Raw genomic sequence first — 21,633 nt, 5'->3', positions numbered from 1 at the left:
CGTTCCTTGGCGTGGCAGATTAACGTGGTCCATGAGTGCTAAACCATTACAATGGTTCTGATTGCAAACACAACTAGATAATGTGTCCAATTAGAAGAACTCTAAAGAGTTGTTATTCTCGAGCTCTGAAAGAGTTGTGATTATCGTTCATTCCGTTCATCTTCTTGACTACTAGCGGTACTGACATTCTGTCACCATCAGTAATTTGAAATAAAGCCAGTATACAAGCCAAAAATCATTATTTTTTCTTTGCACAAATATTATCATTTTATGTAGAAAAATACTGGACAAAGCAATGCATTTTCAAACGGATTATATAATATCCACCAGTAAGATGCGTTAGACTGCTCAGTTATGTTGGTATGAACTGATACACATACTGTAGGTAGAAAGTTGTTGGGGTGAAATTTTTTCTGCACTTCCGGGGCTAATGATTCCATGTATCAGGGTAAAAAAAAAAAAAAAAAGGGGTGATGCCTGACGTCTCTCTCTCTCTCTCTCACTCTCCTTTCTTTCTCTCACTCTGTTTTCCTCTGTATCCCTCCCTCTCTGTTTCAATCTCTGCAGTGGTTTGCCCGCTCACCTGTATGAACGGAGGAGTGTGCAGCTCACGCACTCAGTGTCTGTGCCCTCCTGGCTTCACGGGTCGGCTGTGCCAGTTTCGCCTGCGCCAGATGCCTGAAGCCCAGGGGGCACAGGGCAACAAGCAGCACGTCTACACCGTGCAGGTGGTGCCTGATGCTCCGAGCCTGGGCGACAACACAGGCCGGCAACAGATGGCACAAACCCACTCTGTCTTCACTCTGCCCCTGGCGCAAGGGGGCGGGCATCACTCCTCAGAAGGTACCCTTGTGTGCCATCGTATACAGTCCATGGTGAAAACAGAGTCAGAAATTTTATTTGTATTTTTTTTTTTTTGTACTGTTTATTTAAAACCTGATCCTATCTGAATCTAAGAAACCGTGAACAGAAGGGAAACAGTTCTGCTTGAAGAAAATATTCCAGTCCCCTTGGTCTGTGTTCTGAGGAGTCTGAAATAACTTCTTACCCATTTCTATCAATTTATGCTCACTAAGCTTACTGCTATCAGTTCATCGCTATCAGCTTACTGCCGTGTCTGTCAAACCCATCTTCATCAAACCCTTCGCACCATCATTTGCTGGTCAATCCACAGATATTGTTATAGACAAATCAGACGATCAGCTGCATTTTTTTTATCCATCCTCCATTGACTACAGAGGTTAGTCTGTAGTCAACTGAACCCTCATTGAAATGGCACTGTGCATGGCAATAACATAACATAACATAACATAACATAACAACATAATGATGAGTTGCTGTAAGTCTATTTGCTGTAAGTTGCTGTAAGTGTATTTGTATGCTGTCAAAGAGAAAGAGCACAGCCAAACTGGACAGAGTGAGTGACAATCTCCTGAGGAGTTTCCAGCATTCTGAGTTCTCTCCGCTCCTCACTGTTTGCCTCCTTTGGTGTCCCACCTGGTCATGTAAGCAAAGCAGCTTGTTGAGGGGTCCTGGCATGAAGAAGGAGAGAGGAGGCAGATTGGGATGCAGCCTTAGGCAAACTTGTCTCTACCACTGTCTCTCAGCTCAATCACACCTCGGTCTATCTGACCCCTTTTTGTTCTTTATAGTGGATGATCTTTCATCCCCTATGATCATCTTAACACTCTAACGTCTTTACTTTTGTCGGTTGTAGTCAGACCTATGATACAGTGTGTTTTTTTTCGCAGTCTAACGATTTGGAATGCCACATGCTGGAGTTTTTGTGATTCACATCTGATTGTCTCCACTTGCCTCACTTGTCCGCTGTTCCCCCTCTGTTTCTCTCTCTCTAGTGCAGTTTAAGGTACGTGTCCACCACAGCTCAGACACCTCTGTTGTCATCCACTCCCTGGACCAGAGTAGATCAGATGTCAAGCGACCCACCAAGCCTTTGCCCCGCCTGGTGCACCCAACGCACAAACCCAGGGGGCGGTGCTTTCAGGAGACCACGTCCAAACAGGATGTGAGTACGACTGGTTTCGGAATTTTGATCACACAAGTGTTTCAAGCGAACAAATCTTTTGTCATGTAATTCAGTGTATGTGGATTTTCATGGAATAACATTAATAAAACAGTATGACAAAATTGATGAGGTCAGTGCTAAGTGGGGAATATTGTCCATGGACCCTTTTGAAATGTATGCACTGTAAAAGAACTGTTTACTGTGTTTAATGGTGTTGATTATATTTCTTGGCAGATGCCTTTATTGCTGTTGTGTAAACTTTACATCTGGATTCTAATCTGTTGCAGTTGAGGTAAATTCTCTTGTAGAAAGAGAGCAGCAGGGTTGTTTTATTAAAAACCTAAAAATAGCTAAACATCACTTTATTTGCACTCTTGCATACTCCAGTGTAGCAGTAACCCCCTCCCTGGATTGACCAATCAAGAGGATTGCTGTGGCAGCGTGGGAAATTCCTGGGGGCAGAACAAATGCTACAAGTGCCCCCCTGTGTTGCCCTGTGAGTACCAACAATAGCACTAATATCATAAATGTATTAGAAGTATAAATGTTGTGCCATTTTTACTGTCTTAGCTGATATATCGTCATCTATACCAGTGGTTCTCAAACTCCCAACCCTAACTCTTTTTATGTAATTACAATACAGCACAATAAGCCTCATTCACAAAACTCAATGGGGCTCATTCACAAAACCTTTCTTACTTTTGTTCTTTTAAAATGTTCATACAAAAAAGCAATATGGGATTCATAACACGTGTAGACCTTTGATTCTGTGCACGTCCCCGGTGATGAATGCAGATGATGAATGTGGACATTTTTTGAACTCCTGGTCATGTGATTAGAATAAGGAAACAAACACAGATAAGAAAAAATGATGGATGCCAAAATGTTCTTGGAAACATTCTTACGCACAGTTCACAATGAAATTTCATCATATGCGTTTTGTGAATGGGGCCCATTGTGAAAGAAAAAGCTTTGCTTTGTCATGGAACTTTTATTCTTCATGGTGTACATAGCTATTTCTGGCATAATGTAGCTTAAGAGGGTAAATAATCCCTATAAACATGCAAAGCACATAATTAAGAAACATTCACAGCTTGTTAAAATTCTTGTATTGCAGTTCTGGTTGGAAAGCAAACCAGCATACACAGCGGCAACCCAGGGTCAAGTTTTAGAACCATTGTCTCATACTGTTTTAGATATGTAACCCATTGTTCCAGCCGGCCATTTTTATTCAAATTTTGTCTTTAATTCTAGAGATCTCAAAATTTTTTGTTGACTACAAAACCACGTTTCACCAAGTTCTTAAGACAAAAAAATCTTAAGATTGCTTTCAGCCCAGCGTCCTGCTTGAAACAACACACTGCTGCCTACATTGATACCATAGTAACGTCTTTGTGTTTGTCCTTACTAATTATGGGCTGCGCTCTCCAGTCTGCTGGGATGGCCTTTTTGGAAAGGAATGCATTCTGCAAAGCCTTACTCTGAGTTATTTGTATCATGGACAAAAATGCAAACATAACCTCATGCCCAGTCACAACTTGTGGGCCCATTCCACAGTAAGATTTTCAGTGTTAAATCATCTCTGATGGAGTATAGAGATAGATTATAATGGATCCGCTTTGGGCTCTTATAAACTGTATTAGAAGTGAAGTAGCAATGCACATTTTACTCTGCTACATCCTGATGTCCTCCATCACTTCAGAAGGTTCCATGGTGGCATCCTAAGTGTGAGCAACCAGCTCAGCGCTGATTTTCTGTTACAAAATACACAGCTTACTGCACCAGTGGACTGCACAGACCGGGGCAGCTGACACAGTCACAGTCACATCTTGAACTTGGTCAGAAGCCCAGGGTGTGGGTGGGGGGTGTGGTTGGCTGTGTTCCCAGTTGATTGATGTCTTCCCTCCCTGACTGAGGCTATGGATAATTGTGCATCACCTCGTAGGACTCCCAACCGCAGTTGGCTTTGGTACTTGTCTGGATACGATCACTCAGGGGCCCATTTTTTTGTTTGTTGGATCACGCTAGCAGATCTCGGGTCCTTGTTTAAGCAGCCAGCCACGAGAAGAAAACTGGCTAAATGCACTTGGTGCTTCTGTGAGGATATTATAGCTCTATATGGGAATTGCAACTTGTAAAATGCACTTATCATCTCTTCACTAATAGCCAAAAATCAGTGCATGTTAATTCATGATAGTCCTTACATTGATAGCTAAGCATTATTTCTTTGTGAAACAATACACATAAATTATTAAATTATTATATCCTTTATTGCAAAGAAGGACAATTTTATTGCTTTGCCACAGATATCACACTGCAGCTTAAGACATAACAGATTATTTCTTTACTTTACTTGTTATTTTGCTGCCTTTTCCTTATACATGGTCCAGAAAATGATTCTTTTGTGGCTGGATCAAGGGTTTTAATCATTATTAAAGTCTTCAGCAGGGGTTTCTCTTCTTGTCATGTTCCTTTTGACTATTCCCTGCCGACAGAAAAAAAACATCAGAGTCTCTGGATGACACACCCCGGCCACACTTCACTCAGCCAGTCTTTCTGAGTCAGGAAATTAATGGATGCTTTAATGTTTATCTTAAATCTCACACCTCTCCACTCCAAACCTATTTTTTCAGAAAGGCTTACTTGATGAGGTCTTCTCTCAAAGTCTCTATTTACGCTTTATTGGAAAATCTTGAGAGAACAGCACAAAAATATTAGGAATCATGATCAGTGGAGTCACAAAGAAGGCGATTCATTTTTATTTATAAATGTCTCCTTATATATTTAAAGCACTGGCAAATATTTAGAAAGATATACTGGAATTTGGACAACACAACTCCCACAGTTCCTTCTCAAGGCATTCTTACCATTTTTTTTTTACTTCCAACAAAATGCACTCACAGACCATAACCTTTCTCGGTTTTGATTTGTAATTTTTTCCTGTTTGCATTTATTCTTTCATTCCCAGACAAGGTGGAGTTTGGCTTGGTTTCTCTTGTTGTTTTTTTCCCCTTCGCTCTCTCCATCTTTTCTTGCTACTTGCTCATGCAACATTGGCCCCTGGAGAGTAAAAGAACTTGGCAGGTTTTTCATCTCCGTAGCCAGCTAGATCATACAAAGGAATGAGTGAGATTCACTGGCACAATGAGTGAAATTCACAGTCTCACATGTCTGAGATTCATGGGTCCAATTTGTTGGCACATTGAAAGAGATTCACAAGCCAGATTAATGAAAATCGTTGATCTAGTGATTGAGATTCGCAGCCCTGATGTGATGGACTCACAAGCCCAGTGAGTGAGACTGACTGCCTCAATGTGTGAAATTTATATATAGGACCCATGCTAAGTGAAGAAGGTTAAAATACATACTCAGTGTTGCAGAAGCATGGAACATATAATTTAGGCCTGAACAATGTGTGAGACTTGGCATACCCTGCAGGTTGATTTTCTTGTACAATATGTTTACCCTGGCAGCTGATGTGGTTTTAAAACGTTTACTTTCTTCAGCAGAGCGTTCTCTCATCCAGCACTGGGAATGGACTGTAAACCTGCTGTGAGAACATTCTAGAATCCTTGCTCCAGGAACATGAGAGTGAAAGAAAAAAAAAACAACTGGCCCGTTGCCATCCCAGTCTCTGATACGCCCTTCGCTTGGTCTGAACCTACTGAATGTTTGGTTTAAGTGAAATCACAGACATTGGATTTTGCTCCAGCGTTACACTACATTGGTTTTTTATATGCTCTTACTTGGGCGCCTCCTCTCTGCTCCCCCAAAACCAGATGTACAGTACAATATGTCATTGCACAACTGGAGTCTGTTTTCCCACCCATCCTGTCTCATGTCTTGTGAAAGTCTTGTGAAAAGAGAAGAACAGCTAGGCCATTATTCAGGGGGTCTTCCCTGCCTGTCCATATTCACTGCTGGTTTACACATGTTATTGTCTTCAGCCCTCCTGGCTGCTTTGGTGCAGAGAGGAGATGGTGATATTTTTTTGGGGAGCCAACTTTGAGCCGCTGGGCAAAGACTCTGGGTTTTCTTTTCTCACTCCTTTTGTGTTGTTCCTGCTTTTTTGTACATCTTTTGAGTGTACTTTCTTACTTTTGAAGTCACTTCTGATAAGCATGCCTTCTTCCACCCCTTTATGTGGCTGTCGCAGACCCTGGACCCCAAAAACTCCAAAACATCATTGAGGACCGTGGCTCTACCTGCCCACACGGCTATAAGAGACTGAACAGAACCCATTGCCAAGGTAAACCCATGAGCGTAATGTCTCAGATGGCCTTTTGCCAGCACACAGCTCCCATACTTTAGCCTCGTAAGATACAGTATAGAGCCAAATTCAGTGATAAATTACAGTGCAGACTGGATGTGTTACAAGTTTATATTTGGAAAACAATAAATGGGAAATCCGCCTGTGATTATTTCATAGTACTGCTGTTTTTAACTTCAAGCCCACGTGGTGCAGGAGATTCTTAGGGAAATCCCTACTACCGTTTCTTTAATATTTGTCCTGTAACATATTAGAATGAACAGGTAATGCTTTTCTGGTGAACTCTAACCATGTGGCAGTTTGCCTAGTATTACTATAGGGACCCAACCCCTGTGCCCAAGATAGCCCTTTAATTTTTACTGCTGCATCTTCTCCCTCATACGCCCTCTTCAGTGCGAGGGGTGGAGTGCGTCAGTGTTGTGTCATTTTACCTCATGGGTCATTACCGCCTTCCAGCCCATAAGTTTATTTTGTGTGTTTCCTGATGAAATACTCGTGCAGTAGGGTACCCCTCTCTCCTTTCTCTCCAAAGACATCAACGAGTGCACGATGCAGGGCGTGTGTCAGCACGGAGAGTGCCTGAACACGCAGGGCAGTTTCCTGTGTGCTTGCAAGCCCGGCTACGTCCTGGACAGGACAAGATGCGTGGGTGAGAACGGTTCTGCTGTTTTCTGACGTTCCCTGCGCAGACTGTGCCGCTCAGATGAATGAAGGCGGTGCAGGATGATCATTAAGCAACACGTGAACCTTTCACGAGCTAAACCGCACATTTCAGTCATGTTTGAGTCACCTGGAGATAATTTTGTTCAGAGAGTACGTGTAAAGCTGAGGTACTGATGCTTTTTGATCTTGTGCCACATCCAGTAAAAGTGAACATGGACACACAGTGGGAACTTTGATGATGAAGATTAGGAAAATATTCCTTGGCAACAGCACACACGCACAGCAAATTTTTGTCTTTGGAATGAACTCTCTGGGACTCTCAGCTCAATTTGATTGTACATACGTGACCATCTAGCGAGCTAAACAAACTGTTTTCTGGGTATTGATCCTTTAACTCTCTCAGGGAGTTGAAACTGAACAGCACTCTGAATACTGAATACAAGTGGTATCGCATGCTAGAACCCCTCACTTCACCAACATATAAAATATATTTGATGTGATTTGATTTAACATTTATTATTGAACACAATTATCAATTAAATCGCCAAATTTGTTGATAGGTCAATCTTCATTAACCCATAATTTTCCTCCTCCCTCTTCACTAAAACTCCATTCATCACCATTCCCCCCTCTCCCTCCATCCTGTCCTCTCCTCCCTTTCCCCTATTCATCACTCCCCTGGAATCCCCGATGGTACGTCCCGTCCTTGGCTCCTCCCTCAGTAGAGCCCCTGGTGGAGCTGGGGCTCTGCTTTCGCATGATGACGAGGGCGGGGCAGTGTGAGCACGCCCTGCCCACCGAGCTCTCTCAGGAGATGTGCTGCTGCACCGTGGGCAGGGCCTGGGGCAGCAGGTGTGAAAGGTGTCCCCAGGATGGCACAGGTAGGGCATGGCCCGCGGGTCTCATTTACCCTGTACCGCATCCAGGTGTGCCATTAATGACCCGCATTCAAGAGCAGCACTGGCCTGCCTCATTTTGTCTGCATTGTTTTTATTTGAATTAAGGGCCCATAGAAGGAGCCATTTTGTCATAACATTAGGATATTTTCATGTCTTATGCTTGGCAGAAAGCCTGTGCCCCATAGAAATTATTATGGCAGAAGAACTGCAATAATTTCCATGGAAATAATTTTAAGTTCTCGCACTCCTTCCCTCCCTTCCTCCACTTTCCCCTTCCTTCCATAGCCTCTTTTAGCAAGATTTGTCCTGCAGGGAAGGGCTACTCCTTCCAGAGTTACAGAGGAACCCTGTCATTCCCGCCCCAGATCCTGCAGATCCTCCCAAACCGGGAACCGCGACCCCAGATCCCCAAGACTGAAAAGGGAAAGCGGCAGCAAGGTGGGTCTCTAACACAGTGGCGCTTCGCTCTTTAAACACTGACTAAACACTCTTTAGGAGGCAGGCATGTACAGTATGTGTCAAGACTATGAACAGAACTACAGACACTACACTGCGATATGCAAACCACTAATTAGCTGCCAAAACTGGATGACCAGGTTGCAGTTTTCTCAGAAGTACCTAAAAGAGCCTGCAGAGTTCTGGAAAAACGTCTTGGGGGCAGATGAGACCAAGATTCACTTGTATCAGAGTTATGGCAAGAGCGAATTGTGGAGGCCAAAAGGAACTGCCCAAGACCCAAAGCACCCCCTCCTCATCTGTGAAATGGTGGTAGGGGTGTTATGGTTTGGAATTTATGGCTGTCACACGTACTGGCTCACTTGTCTTCACTGATGATGTAACTGCTGATAGCAGCAGCAAAATGAATTATGGTCCAGAAGCATCTTATCTGCTCAAGTTTAAGTGAATGCCTCCAAACCCATTGGATGGCACTTCATCCTACAGCAAGACAGTGATCCCAAACAAACTGCTAAAGCAACAAAGCAGTTTTTTTTAAAGCAAAACATTGGAAAATTCTTGACTGGCCAAGCCATTCATCCAATCTGAATCCAATTGAACATGTGCTTCACATACTGAAGAGAAAACTTAAGGCAACTAGCCCCTGAAACAAGCAGGAGCTGAAGATGGCTGCAGTACAGGCCTGGCAGAGAATCACCTGGCAGAAAATATACTCAGCACCTGGTGATGTCTGTGGGCCACAGTCTTCAATCAGTCTTTGCATGCAAAGGGCATGCTCTAAAATACTTTACTTGACTACCTTAATTTGCGAATTGCAAATTAATTGTAAATTAATATGTCCCAAACAATATGATGTCCTGGAATGGGGGTTATGTATAAACAATGCTCTACTTTCTACAGGGTGAAACCAAACTGTATACATATACTCTTAAATAAAGTAAAGAATGTGCAGTTTAAGCACATATGAATTGTTTGATTACAAATCTAAAATAGTGGAGTACAGAGCCAAATCAAGAAAAAACGTATTTGTCCCAAACATTATGGAGCTCACGGCATATTAAAATATAAACATATATACATAAACTGTAAATATATGTATATACACATGTATGACATGTATATAAATATGTAGAGCATGTATATAGATATAGATAAATATATATAAACATATATTAAATAATTTCTAACTGTGCTGCACTTTTTAGCATTTGAAGGATCTCATTGCTGCTTTCTGTTTCCCTAACTTGGATACCTTCTGTCTGAAAAATTCTTAGTACTCTTCTGTGCCGCCACCCTTTAATAATGAAACCTGTATCATATTTCCTTACAGAGCAGTGTAAAATCCTCTAGTTGGCACACTGAGTGGAAACATACAAGCGTTTGGAATGAGAGTGTGAAATTAACTGCTTTTTTCTTGTTTCTTTCAGAAGCCAAGTTCCCAGTAAGTTTCTCTTTTGTCCATTGTAATACAGGCAGTCATGCAGGTACAACACTGTACAGTGCATTCCATTTCCTCTGAGGTGTGGTGTGAAGCAGCTGCCATCATTCCAAATCTGTGGCTGTTTTCCACTGGTTTGGAGGGTGCCATTACAGTACCTTCTACAGATAAATTTACTGTAAAAATGACTGTCACTGATTTTCATTGGCACCACATACTTAGTTTGTTTGGTATTAATTGTTGATTACGGCGTAATTGGGTGATCAGTAATGAAGAATCATTATGTTATTTTTTTATAATTCTGTAATGACATTTTGTCGTCTTGTGAAAATACACTGTGTTTTTCATTGTCACTCAAATTGTTTGTGTGTATGTGTGTGTGTGCATCTGTGTTAGTGCATGTATCTGTGTGTGTGTGTGTGTGTGTGTGTGTGTATGTGTGTTTCTCTCTCTGTGTATGAGTGCATGTGTGTGTGTGTGTGTGTTTGGATTTGATGTTTCCCTTCTGTAAGGTGCATATGTTGGGTTTTATCAGGTGCCCCGGAGAGAGGTTCCTGTGGAGGCGACCACCCCCATGCAGATCTCCACCCTCAGCAGCCATGGGCCCCGGATCCCTAGTAGGCCTTCCTCTTCCTTCTCTTCCTCTTCCTCTCTATATCACGCAGACAGGTCTCCTGTGACTGTGGGGCTTCGCTACTGCATAGGCAGTGTATAACATTACAGTCATACTTTGTGACTGCGTAGCAGGAACCCTTCTGGCACATTACTTTTTTCAGTTTTTCATTACAATCCCACATTACAACTGGAGGCCCATCTGTGCCTTGGCCAATTAGGAGGGAAGAGTGACAGTTTATTTGATGGCTCCCAATTGGCCGGAGGAGTCACTTGTGAGCCATAAAGTGGGGGGTTACCCTGTTGGATGAAACTGTCCTTCCCCAACAAGACTGCAGACAATTCAGCATCACCAGAGTGGACGCACTGCAGAAACATCTGTCTTACTTTCAGACTTTCTGTTTTAGTCTTATAATGAGACTTAAAATCGTATTTCTCTCAAGTAGAAAATATTAAGTGGTTTAATTTAGTTTTTGCTTGCCAAGTGAAATTGCCCCATGCCATTGGCAAGTCTTGAAAATTGGCAAGTCAAACTGTGTCACCTCATTGGCAGTCGTTTTGTATTATTGAGCCAAAAAGTAATAGAAATAAGATTTTAGGTCTGGTTATAAAACTAAAATACTTTATAAGATTTACTTATTTTTTGGTTTTCATGTAGTAGTATGAGATTGAGGCCCCATTGAGACATGAATTAGAGAGGGGGTTTTGGTTGTTCTTTCACACTCTCTTTCTTCCCCTCCCTGCCTCTCCCTCTACCTGTAGAAATCATACCCAAACCGACTCCACCTCCCATAGTGAGGCTCTACCCAGAAAGAGGCGCCTTTGAAGTGGCACAGACACAGGTCACACGTGAGTTTTGATCCTGGCTAAATGATGATTAACAGGGTAACTGATTTCTGCTGAATGTCAGAAGCACATTTTATCAGAATCCATACCGGGATCTAGAGTGGTTTAAGTAAATATGACATTGATTAGGTCATGATATTAAAGGCTGCTGTGCTTCTGGATGCAACATCAACGATCCAACATTAAAGTTCAATGTTCAGTTTTTCCTTAAATGAATAAGTGACTTTTTGTTGCAACAGAGTATTATAGGTTTTCAAAGGAAACCTAACGTTTCATTTAATATCTTTAGAACATCAGAACAATATATCAGTTCAGTCAAGCACTATCCAATAATACCTGGTGTTATATTAGTTTTAGCATATACAAAAATGTACGCAATGCAGATATGTTTGAATTTGTACTGTGCAATGCACAGGAATCCTTTGGGTTTCAGAAGAATACTGACAAAGCTAGCTATCATTGCTGTGCTAATTAAATGCATGATATACTAACCAGTTCATTTTTTATACTCCACTAATATTATACACCTCCTTTAATAGTTACTTTGGAAGGCTGTAGCAGAGAGAACAGCTTGTTGCTACTTTTATTAATTTGTATAAAGTGCTAGTTATATTTCATCTCAAAACTATAGAAAAATTGGACTAACCAGCCATTAATTCTATTTCAGTGTGCATGTGATTACTCTTCATTGACCGCCACTGAATTGTCTGGGCATTGCTGTTTGTGGGGGAGCTGAACCAGCTGTGCTACCTTTTCTACTTCCTGTTCCTTCCATTTTTGTCTTCCTGGGCAAACAACGAATGGGAGAAGCTATGGAGTAGGTTTATTGAATGCAATCCTGAAATATGCTTTATTGATCTCCTAACCAGGCATTTGCATATGCACAGCATGCAATTATACATTAAGGTTTGCTGTTTTAATCAAATCAAATAACCATATTAAATATTGAAATATATTTATTTGTATTTTCTTGATTTGTCAGTTTGAGTTTTTGAATGGTCCATGAAATGCTCTTTCGAAATTCACTCTAAAAGGCAATATATAGTGAAATAATGACCCAGTGAGCCCCCTAGTGTTTTAACTGTAAGAACACATGCTTAAAATGAAAATATATTAGGACTTGCTCAAATTAATGTCTCAGTAGTAGTTGCTGTTACTGTATTTTAAGTAAATTAAATTAGAGAAATTAATGTGGTTTACGCCTGGAGTCTATTGCCACACATATAATAATCCATGAAGAATTCAGCTTAACATCGAAACTGTCATGTAAAATCAACTCTAAAAGAGCCGTAAAAAGCAGTATTTCTTTGTTGGTTATATATACCCAAAATGTAGGTGAATGGAAGTAACTTTATAATTATGTGAGAAATAATGACCGATCATTCAAGCTAATATGGTGTGAGCATCATATTGCATTTGACTGGAACTGAGCCAGAGACTAAATCATTTTATTTAATTCTAAGGGTGGTAAAAAAAAGGCCAAGACCAAGTCTGGACACTCCACTGAGTGGTTTCTAATGTCCACCCGTGCTTTCTAATGTTTCGTGCCCTCTGCTGCAGAGACGGACGAATGCAGAGCGGACAGGAACATCTGTGGCCATGGGGAGTGCATCAGCGGGCTCTCTGGGTTCAGCTGCCGCTGCAATGCAGGGTATCGACTCCATGCCCGGGGGAAGAGCTGCGTGGGTAAGGGAGGCTCCAGTGCCCTCTCCAAGGGTGCCTTGCCATTCATGCCTGTTATTTATTTCAACCTCCTAATTCTGTACGGGGTTTTTAAAATCTCAAAAACAGACCAAATTCAAATTTGTGTGGATTTGAGTACTGTATTTTCACTTTTTATATGCATTTGAAACATGGTTCTGTGTTTTCACTCATATAAATATGACTGTTATGACTGAAAATATTGGGGGAAAAAAGTTGCATTGTGGCTTTCGTAAAAACATAGATGTATACATGTCGTTTTTTTCATTCCATATGAACGACAAATTTATGTGAAGTTGTTTTGAAGTTGTTCTGTTTGAAAATTCTACGCGTCAAAGGCTAAAATATGTTCCAGTATTTCCTGCATTAAATTTGAATTCAAATACAGAAATACGTTTATTAAAAAGCATTTGAAATGGCTACTTATGTCCAATTTGTTTGTCATCACTTTTGCCATTAATTTAGAATACAAACATTCTGCCTGGAAAACATCTGCTACTCTAAACAAATAGAGTTTGACATAAAATAACATTTTCGAACATGTCAAACAATGCTCAACCATTTTCAGGTTTTCACTGGAGAAGGTGTGTTTCATTATTAGCCACTGTCTTTAAGTGGAAATAAGACTGCACAGAGAAGAACACCACCCAGCCCAGTCTATACTTCAGTACACAGCCGCATGAGTGGCACCCCTGGAAAACGGTGGAGATCAAACTGAACATCACCTGCATACGTGGTCTTCATTTGTTTCCATGTCCACTCCCTCTACAGATGAGGATGAATGTGATTCCGACCCCTGTGGCCCGGGGAGAGGCTCTTGTATCAACACCATGGGCTCCTATAGGTGCCGATGTCTCCACGGCTACAAGCTCATGGTCCACAAAGGAAAGCTCAAGTGTATTGGTGAGTAATGGGTCACTACCTGGCGGCTCATAACCTGGCCATAACAGCAAAAACCTTCTTTCCTCCAGGGACACCGTACCCTCATTGCCTGTTCTGATTTCTGTGAGAGGCTGCTAAATAATGGATTATTTCACCCAGATACCAAACTATGTGCCACGCCGCCACAAATATGCAGTGGTATTGCTTTGATTGCTTATTAATTAGTGCATTAGAATCCCAATTATTTAATACTCATTCATCAATATATTAGTGATTTTTGGAGGCTTTGCCAAAATGTAGCATTTTTTAAAAACCCAGGATAACAGTAGAAGTTGACAGTGAGGGAGGTTTCATGGTCGGTGCTGTGGTCTTCATTCATGCGTCTCCTCAGATGTGAATGAGTGTTCCAAGCCCCACACATGTGGGGAGGGAGGGCGCTGCGTCAATTTCCCTGGCTCTTACAAGTGCGACTGCTTCACGGGCTACAAAAGCAAGTCCCCTCGACAGCCGTTCTGTGAGGGTAAGTGGCACTTCCGTCAGATCGTCACAGTATTCTGATTATCTGTGCGTCTGTACTGAATGTCATTCTTCTTTTTCTGAACTCTCCCTGTTTGAGAGCGCATACATGCGCGTGCCTGTGTGTCTTTTTTGCGTGTGAACGATGTTGTTTTCTCCTGCTGTCCGGCTGCAGACATTGATGAGTGCCGGGACCCCAACGCTTGTCCTAACGAACAGTGTGAGAACACGCCTGGCTCGTACGACTGCGTGCCGTGCATGCCCGGCCACGAGGTCCGAGGGGGTGTCTGTTACGGTGAGTCGCCAGGTCCACCGTTGTGTCTGCCAGTTTTCAGATATGTGCTGCACTTACACAGACCTGATTTACATTGTACAATACAGGTATCAGCAAACACACGTACATGCACACACATGCGTGCGCACAGGCAGGCAGCCACCTAACCCTGCTACAGGCACCACTGTACATGTCCTTGAATAGCTTGCTTTCTTTCTTTGCTTCTTTTTTTTTTTTGCATTATTGGCTGTTCGTACCCAGATATCGATGAATGCCAGAACAGAGACGTGTGCCTCAATGGACGGTGTGAGAATTTGAGAGGCACCTACCGCTGCCTGTGCAATGAAGGCTTCCTGCACGAGTCTGACAGCCAGGGCTGCAGAGGTGAGTTCAGCTGTGACATCATGCCACTACATGTTTGAAATGACATCATTCTCTGACATTGCGTCACTGTCAGTTTGCCAGCCCGCTCAGATTGAAAGACAGCAAATGTCAACTGATGAGAAATTGTTTGCACAGACCCTTATTAATAATGAGCTACAGGACATCAGCAGTACATGTAGACAAAGGCTCTCATTAAATGTGTGATTGGATAAAGCAGAGGTGTTTGTAAAATCCACTTTACTACACTTATTGAGCAACAGTGCGACAATTAAACCTCCACAGAATGATCATTGAGTCGGTCATGATTGATGTATCATGACAGTATTCCGTGTGATTTGACTTTCCCTCCCACCCAACAGACATTGACGAGTGCGAAGACCACAGGTTGTGTGCCAACGGGCGCTGCCTCAACACTGAGGGGTCCTTCATTTGTCAGTGCTACCCAGGGTACAAGCCCACCAAGGAAGGGAGCCACTGTGAAGGTCATACACTGGATTTCAATGCTACGAGTTACACACCGGTGCTGTCATTATTACAATGGGTTTTCAATGGGTTTTTATCATTATTTGAGTTACCAATTAGCACTGTCATTGATACTAGTTATGCGCTGGTGGTAGAATTATTATCATTGGTCCTACATTATTGTTTTTGCACAGTGACTTGTTGCCATTGCTCATGAAATATGTTTTTTTCTACTTTGTATTGTTATTTAGAAGCCCACATAATCATGCTTATAATTTTGTTGGTTTTTGAAACTTTGATGGAGAAAAATTGTGTGGATAGTTGTTAAACATAAAAATACTTGTAGAAGATCATTAACTGCCCTGTGTGATGTTTTCATCCCCCCTTCAGATATAAATGAATGTGAGCGACCAGCAAACTGCCAGAGGGGGCACTGTATCAATACAATGGGATCCTATCGGTGTGAGTGCCAGAAGGGCTTCATGCTGGTCAACGGGAGGCGATGCCAAGGTACATCAGTCACGCGTCACTATCTCTTCTCATTTATCCGTTCACAATTTGTTTGGATGAGATATCAAATATACGGGGGAACGGATAGAATGGGAGAAAGCAGTCAGAACAGGAATGCCGCCACCAGTTAAATGCATCCGAGCGCCCTCGCCATCCAGATAAGCGTGCCAGAGCTTGCTGAGCTGAAACACTGTGCCTGCACAACTGATGTTTAGCCAGTCGTCGTGCGTTTCTCTCTTCCTTAGATATTGACGAGTGTGCCAGGGACAGAGGTCTCTGCCAGCCCCACGGAGTGTGTGAGAACAAGCCGGGCACGTACATCTGCGTCTGCAACGAGGGCTTTGCCAGCACCCAGGACAAGCGCAGCTGTGAGGGTGCGCAGCTGCTCTGACCTCCATTCTACATTCTCATTCTGCCTTCCTGTGTATTGTAGTGTAGTGCAGTCTTGTTAGTGTGATGGTTTTTTTTACAGTTAGTTAAATACAGTTAAACTACAGTGGAACTAGCTCAAAGCCCTTCACAGAGCTTAAAATGGAAAACGTGCTGTAATACTATAAAACAAATGTGGTATCTATTGTCGGAATCAACATACTAATCGAGCGCTCTAATAAAAAGCCGGTAGGGACGCCATGCGCTGAAAAATACAGGACTAGGTGAACTCCAGGTGCTACAAGGTGCTAAAGAATAAGACTGCAGCAACTGAACATGAAAAATAACAAGTATAAACGTCAGGCACTCTTGCATTGAACAGAAATGAAAAAAAAACCTTTATTGGAATAGAAATAAAAATGGCGACCAATGTCGACAACATAAGGTCGTCTTCAGGGCATGGCTACCTCGTCATTTATATACATAAACGCATCACAGTCAATTACAATCAATTACATACAGTACACCTCCGGTCCAGTGCTACATCATTCAACATGATTACATAAACATCCAGTTCTATAATCATTTTACAACAAATATTGTATATCATAAAAACGGTCTGAAATCAATTTCATTGTTGAAGCCTGGATGTACCAAGGCGTAAAATCTGAAAATCCAACAAGTTTCTTTCTGTAAAAGTTTAACTGATCACCACCTCTAATTGACTGTTCAATAACTTCAATGCTCTCCTCCTTCAATAAGCTATCATTATTTTCCTGTTTATCATTAAATTTCTGGGCCATAGGATAATCTAAACCACAGGTCCTAGTGCCATATTTATGTTGTGCAATCCTTGAGGTGTCTCTTCATGTGCCTGATATAAAAACAGTCCCATAAACAGGTACAGTAAGGCGGTACACGCAAGAGTGCTCAAAGTTTTTATTTGATACTAATCAAGGTAATTGCGGTCGTGAAAGTGGTCACCACATTTATCGCAGTGTATATTAAATTATATCTTTTTAGAATTTAATCCCTATTTTATACCAGTTTGGAATGGGCAGTTACTGTGAGTTTTCTTAGCTGCGCCCCCCTCTCAGTCTGGGAGAGTGCAGACAGCCCAAACTGAAGAGGACGCACTATGAGTAGCTTGTACAGGTAGACTGCAAACTGTCCATCCACTGCAATCCCACTCTTCCTGGGTGATACTGCAACCAATCCTGCAACACTTCACAGGGCTTTGAACCACAGCCGGGGACTGTGGGGCCCATCCATACACTAAAACAGTGTCTCTACAGCTGAGCTACCCAGTGACCCAACCTATATTTGACCCAAACCTTTATTTTTAAGGATACCTGAAGGATACTACATAACAATCAACTGCATGCATTCTTCATTTGACTGCTTTATCCATGCTTAGTCTGTTTCAGTTATTGATTATAGATGATTTCTTATGGACACAAATGAGAAATGGGCATTATTTGATGGACCATAATTGGCCTATAATAAGCGAGGCCATTTGCGCTCTCCCCCAGCAGAGATTGAGGTGTATGTGGACGAAAAGAAGGAGTGCTACCTGAACCTGGATGACACGGTGTTCTGCGACAGTGTGCTGGCCACCAACATTACCAAGCAGGAGTGCTGCTGCTCCATTGGCGTGGGCTGGGGGGACCACTGTGAAATTTACCCCTGTCCCGTCTACCACTCAGGTGTCTAGCCCCCTTCCTGTCTGTGTGAGCTCTTGATTTCCTCTGCATGTCTACGCGCAGTAAGGTAGAGATGTGAACGCTACATGTCAAGGTGTCTGTGCAAATATACGACTTGCATTAAAATATGGCTGATTCAGTTGGAATCAGCCATGAAATGTATTGATTTTATCTGGATTTATTTTATCTATGATTGGTTAACTGAAAAAATGAGCACTTGATTGATTGGTTGATTTATTGATAGATTTCTTGCTCGATGGAATGGGTGACTGATTGCTCTCTTTGTCCTGACAGTGGAGTTCCACTCTCTGTGTCCCATTGGGAAAGGGTTTTACCACCAGGAAGGTGTAACCGAGTATGGCCTGGCAGTTCACCGTGGTAAGCGCAGTTCTCTCTCTCTCTCTCACACTCACAATTCCTATGACTCATACTCATAAAAAAATAATAGTTGGTCTTTTCTGTTAAACTGTCATCCAAGTCCTCTTTGTTCATCTACCAAGGTACAGTGCTGTGAAAAAGTATTTGCCCCCTTCCTGATTTCCTGCTTATTGCATATTTGTCATACTGAGTGGTTTTTGAAATTATTATTTAACGACAAATATGGAATAAAAGAGGAAATCAGGAAGGGGGCAAATACTTTTTCATGGTACTGTAGAATGTAAGTTTTCCATTTTATATAACTACAGTATGCTAATCTGAACAGCTGAAGCCCACACCTAACTCCACCACTGTATATACACATTACCATTAACCCTTGCCACAGTCCATGAAGTAATTACACTAGCTATGGAACAATGTGTCAGTGAGAGTCAGGGTATGTAGCTGTTATCTGGACACGTATTAATTTAACAATAGAATATTTACATACAAATTAAGTACCTATACTTGTTATCTAAAGTGCGACTATAGGTTCTTTTCATGAATGCCATTGTCTCAAATTGCCTCAAACACAACTAGGATTCAGATATGCCACCAGTTTTTCTGGAATTTTGATTTGGCAAATATTATGGTAATGTGGAGTGCATTTCCAGTAATGACTTACATATTTGTGACATTTTAATGTTTCTAACATTGCTTACAAATTATGGTTAGTTCGGCAACCACCTTGAATTAATTGTCTTGTTTGTCCGTCTGCTTGTCTCTCCATCTCTGTGCAGATATTGATGAGTGCGTGCTCTTTTCCAATGAGATCTGCAAGGAGGGCCGGTGCATGAACACCCAGCCTGGATATGAGTGCTACTGCCAGCAGGGCTTCTACTACGACAGCAACCTGCTGGAGTGCATCGGTAATCCAGCGCCTTGGGGCCTATTTCCATAAAGTTTCTTAGAGTAGGAAACGCTGATCTTGGATCATAATGGATGAGGTTATGATATGGATGGGGAAAGCTGATCCTAGATCACTCTGAACTGCTTTAGGAATGCTTTCTAATTTCTGTGTGAAATAATTCAACCTAAGCCCCTTTATCTACTGAGAGACATCCAGCTTTATTAATCCCTGTTTAAAAACTTCTGTTATATCCCCCAGAGTGTGAACTTTGAAGATATCAAATGGCTTTAAGTCTTTCTTCTTAAAAAATAAACTATAATTACAGTTACATGTAACTGGATTCAATCAACCCCTGTATTTAACTTTGACTCACGCTTAAGTTGCAGGTTTAGTTTTTTATTCAGAAACAAAGTTTTGTGCCTACAAGCCCCCACCCCCGCACACACACCCACCATGTTGGTTAGGGCTAGTTGTTCACTGTAGGCTGTTCTGCCCCCTCAGATGTTGACGAATGCCACGATGAGTCGCTGTGTGACAACGGGCGATGCATCAATACCCGAGGGTCCTTCTACTGCTCATGCAACTCCCCTTGGGCCCCCGATGCCTCCAAAAAGAAATGTGTGATCCCCACTGTCTCGGGTAAGTATTTTAGCTGTCTTATAACATTCACCAAGCCCCTGAAAAGTTGCTGGCATTGCAGAATATCCATGGCACATAAGAATACTGTCACAACAAACACTTCCAATGATGTATAACCAGAGTAAGGGCCATAACAGTAGATTAGTTGCATTGTAGGTGTGGACGAGTGTCAGGACCCCTCCAACTGTAAGAACGGGCACTGTGTGGACACCTCAGAGTCCTTCTACTGCATCTGCTCCCCACCCTTTATCCTTGCCACTGATCGCAACAGCTGTGTCACGCCAGAGGAACAGGCAGGTGAGCAGAATGCAGGATGGGATACAGGAGGAACAGGAGGAGGGAGGGGAACTGTTTGGGGGGAGGTGGGTGAGGTCAGGGAATGGGCTTAACTCTTAGCTTTTCCCCTGGTATAATGTGTCCTTGGCCATGTCAGATTGATCTTAGATGGTACATTTACCCAAAGATATTTCTGACATTATATAATTTCCAGAAAGGTTACTTGCAGTATGAAAAATCTAACAAATGATAAGAGCAGTGTATGAGCAGAAGGAGCTGCATAAGTGAGAAAGAAGCTGTTGAGGGATCATTTTTAAAAAGTCTTATGATTGAATTAGTCATGCCAGGTTTCAGAGATGGCCAAGAAATATTGTTTTAAACATTTAACCAACTTGATAGACGAATACTTATAATACTTATAGGTGCTGAGTACTTGGGAATTTCAGTGGCTCCTAACTGAAATACAGTATTTGTAACAGTAAATGACATTACTATTCTGTCAACCCTTTTGTATTTTGCGGGCAGTTTTGCTACACTGCAAAACAAATGAATAACATACCAACTATTTTTTTTATGAAGTAGGCAAATGTATGGAGATCACAGTTATTGTTTATGCTTTCTTGTGACTGCTTCATTTAGTACTATCAGGGTGCATTCAATAGCTGCAGCACTGCAGAAAGTTGTGAGCATGTTTCATAATTTCAAGGGAAGGTCTGTTTTATGTGCATGCCAACATAGTTGCAGTGTTTTCTCCGATGTCTTAGTCAGAACAGCGGTGGTTGGGGCAAGGATGCTAATTAATAGCCTTTTTGGATAGCGAAAACTCTACAAAAGGAACTCTGCTTATATAACTATTTTATGCATTTTATTTAATATGTCTATTCTACGTGTATACACTAAACTTTATGCAAATGTTTGTTGTATTGAATGCACACCTGGTAAATATGAACCTTTGTTAAAAGGCCTCTCCATAACTCCTGTGTCTCTGATGTCTTCTAATAGTACACACTGCCCAATGCCTGCCTCGATACTTGCCCTTAGACATTATCATTTAAGCTGTGATTTATATTGCAACTGGAGCCCGTCCGCGCCTGTTTACGTTGAAATCTGTTTGTGTTGTGGTCGTTGCAGATGTGAATGAGTGCCAGGACCCTTCGTACTGTAAGAACGGGAGGTGTGTCAACACACCTGGCTCCTTCCACTGTATCTGCGCTCAGCCTCTCACCTTCAGCGCTGCTCTGAAGCAGTGCGTCTACGACGGTGGGTACGACCAATCGGAGCCGAGCTCGTCTGAATCCAAGCTTGTCTGCGTTTCTGTCGTCCTTCTGCTTTCTGTAACCCCCTCCTCAACACAGATTCTTCATCCTGACCTTGTGTCTCCACCAGTTAGAAAGGTGTGGCTTGTGTGTTGTCTTCAGAATTGAAATATGATAACTATTT

At 42.1% G+C, this 21,633-nt stretch overlaps 1 protein-coding gene across 10 annotated transcripts in view; it reads left to right on the top strand.

The window, feature by feature from the left end:
- LOC118234919 (latent-transforming growth factor beta-binding protein 3-like) overlaps nt 1-21,633 on the top strand; it is a 42,168-nt gene that overhangs the window by 15,295 nt on the left and 5,240 nt on the right. For 3 of the 10 annotated variants that reach the window (XM_035431784.1, XM_035431787.1, XM_035431791.1), the window contains exons 2-25: nt 568-843; nt 1,857-2,026; nt 2,414-2,522; nt 6,183-6,275; nt 6,829-6,945; nt 7,682-7,840; nt 8,144-8,296; nt 9,742-9,755; nt 10,288-10,369; nt 11,127-11,213; nt 12,771-12,896; nt 13,683-13,814; nt 14,185-14,313; nt 14,485-14,604; nt 14,845-14,967; nt 15,327-15,449; nt 15,820-15,939; nt 16,185-16,313; nt 17,841-18,014; nt 18,306-18,389; nt 19,169-19,297; nt 19,780-19,917; nt 20,074-20,214; nt 21,325-21,453. In XM_035431784.1, the coding sequence (XP_035287675.1) occupies nt 568-843; nt 1,857-2,026; nt 2,414-2,522; nt 6,183-6,275; nt 6,829-6,945; nt 7,682-7,840; nt 8,144-8,296; nt 9,742-9,755; nt 10,288-10,369; nt 11,127-11,213; nt 12,771-12,896; nt 13,683-13,814; nt 14,185-14,313; nt 14,485-14,604; nt 14,845-14,967; nt 15,327-15,449; nt 15,820-15,939; nt 16,185-16,313; nt 17,841-18,014; nt 18,306-18,389; nt 19,169-19,297; nt 19,780-19,917; nt 20,074-20,214; nt 21,325-21,453 (3,057 nt within the window). Of the gene's footprint in view, nt 1-567; nt 844-1,856; nt 2,027-2,413; nt 2,523-6,182; nt 6,276-6,828; nt 6,946-7,681; nt 7,841-8,143; nt 8,297-9,741; nt 9,756-10,287; nt 10,370-11,126; nt 11,214-12,770; nt 12,897-13,682; nt 13,815-14,184; nt 14,314-14,484; nt 14,605-14,844; nt 14,968-15,326; nt 15,450-15,819; nt 15,940-16,184; nt 16,314-17,840; nt 18,015-18,305; nt 18,390-19,168; nt 19,298-19,779; nt 19,918-20,073; nt 20,215-21,324; nt 21,454-21,633 lie in introns of those variants that run through there. The other 7 variants (XM_035431786.1, XM_035431789.1, XM_035431788.1 and 4 more) reach the window with 6 other exon arrangements.

The sequence above is a fragment of the Anguilla anguilla genome, chromosome 9 (genome assembly GCF_013347855.1).
Source record: "Anguilla anguilla isolate fAngAng1 chromosome 9, fAngAng1.pri, whole genome shotgun sequence".
Taxonomy (NCBI): domain Eukaryota; kingdom Metazoa; phylum Chordata; class Actinopteri; order Anguilliformes; family Anguillidae; genus Anguilla; species Anguilla anguilla.
The sequence above is the reverse complement of the archived record's forward strand: the minus strand, read 5'-3'. Positions and strand labels throughout refer to the sequence as shown.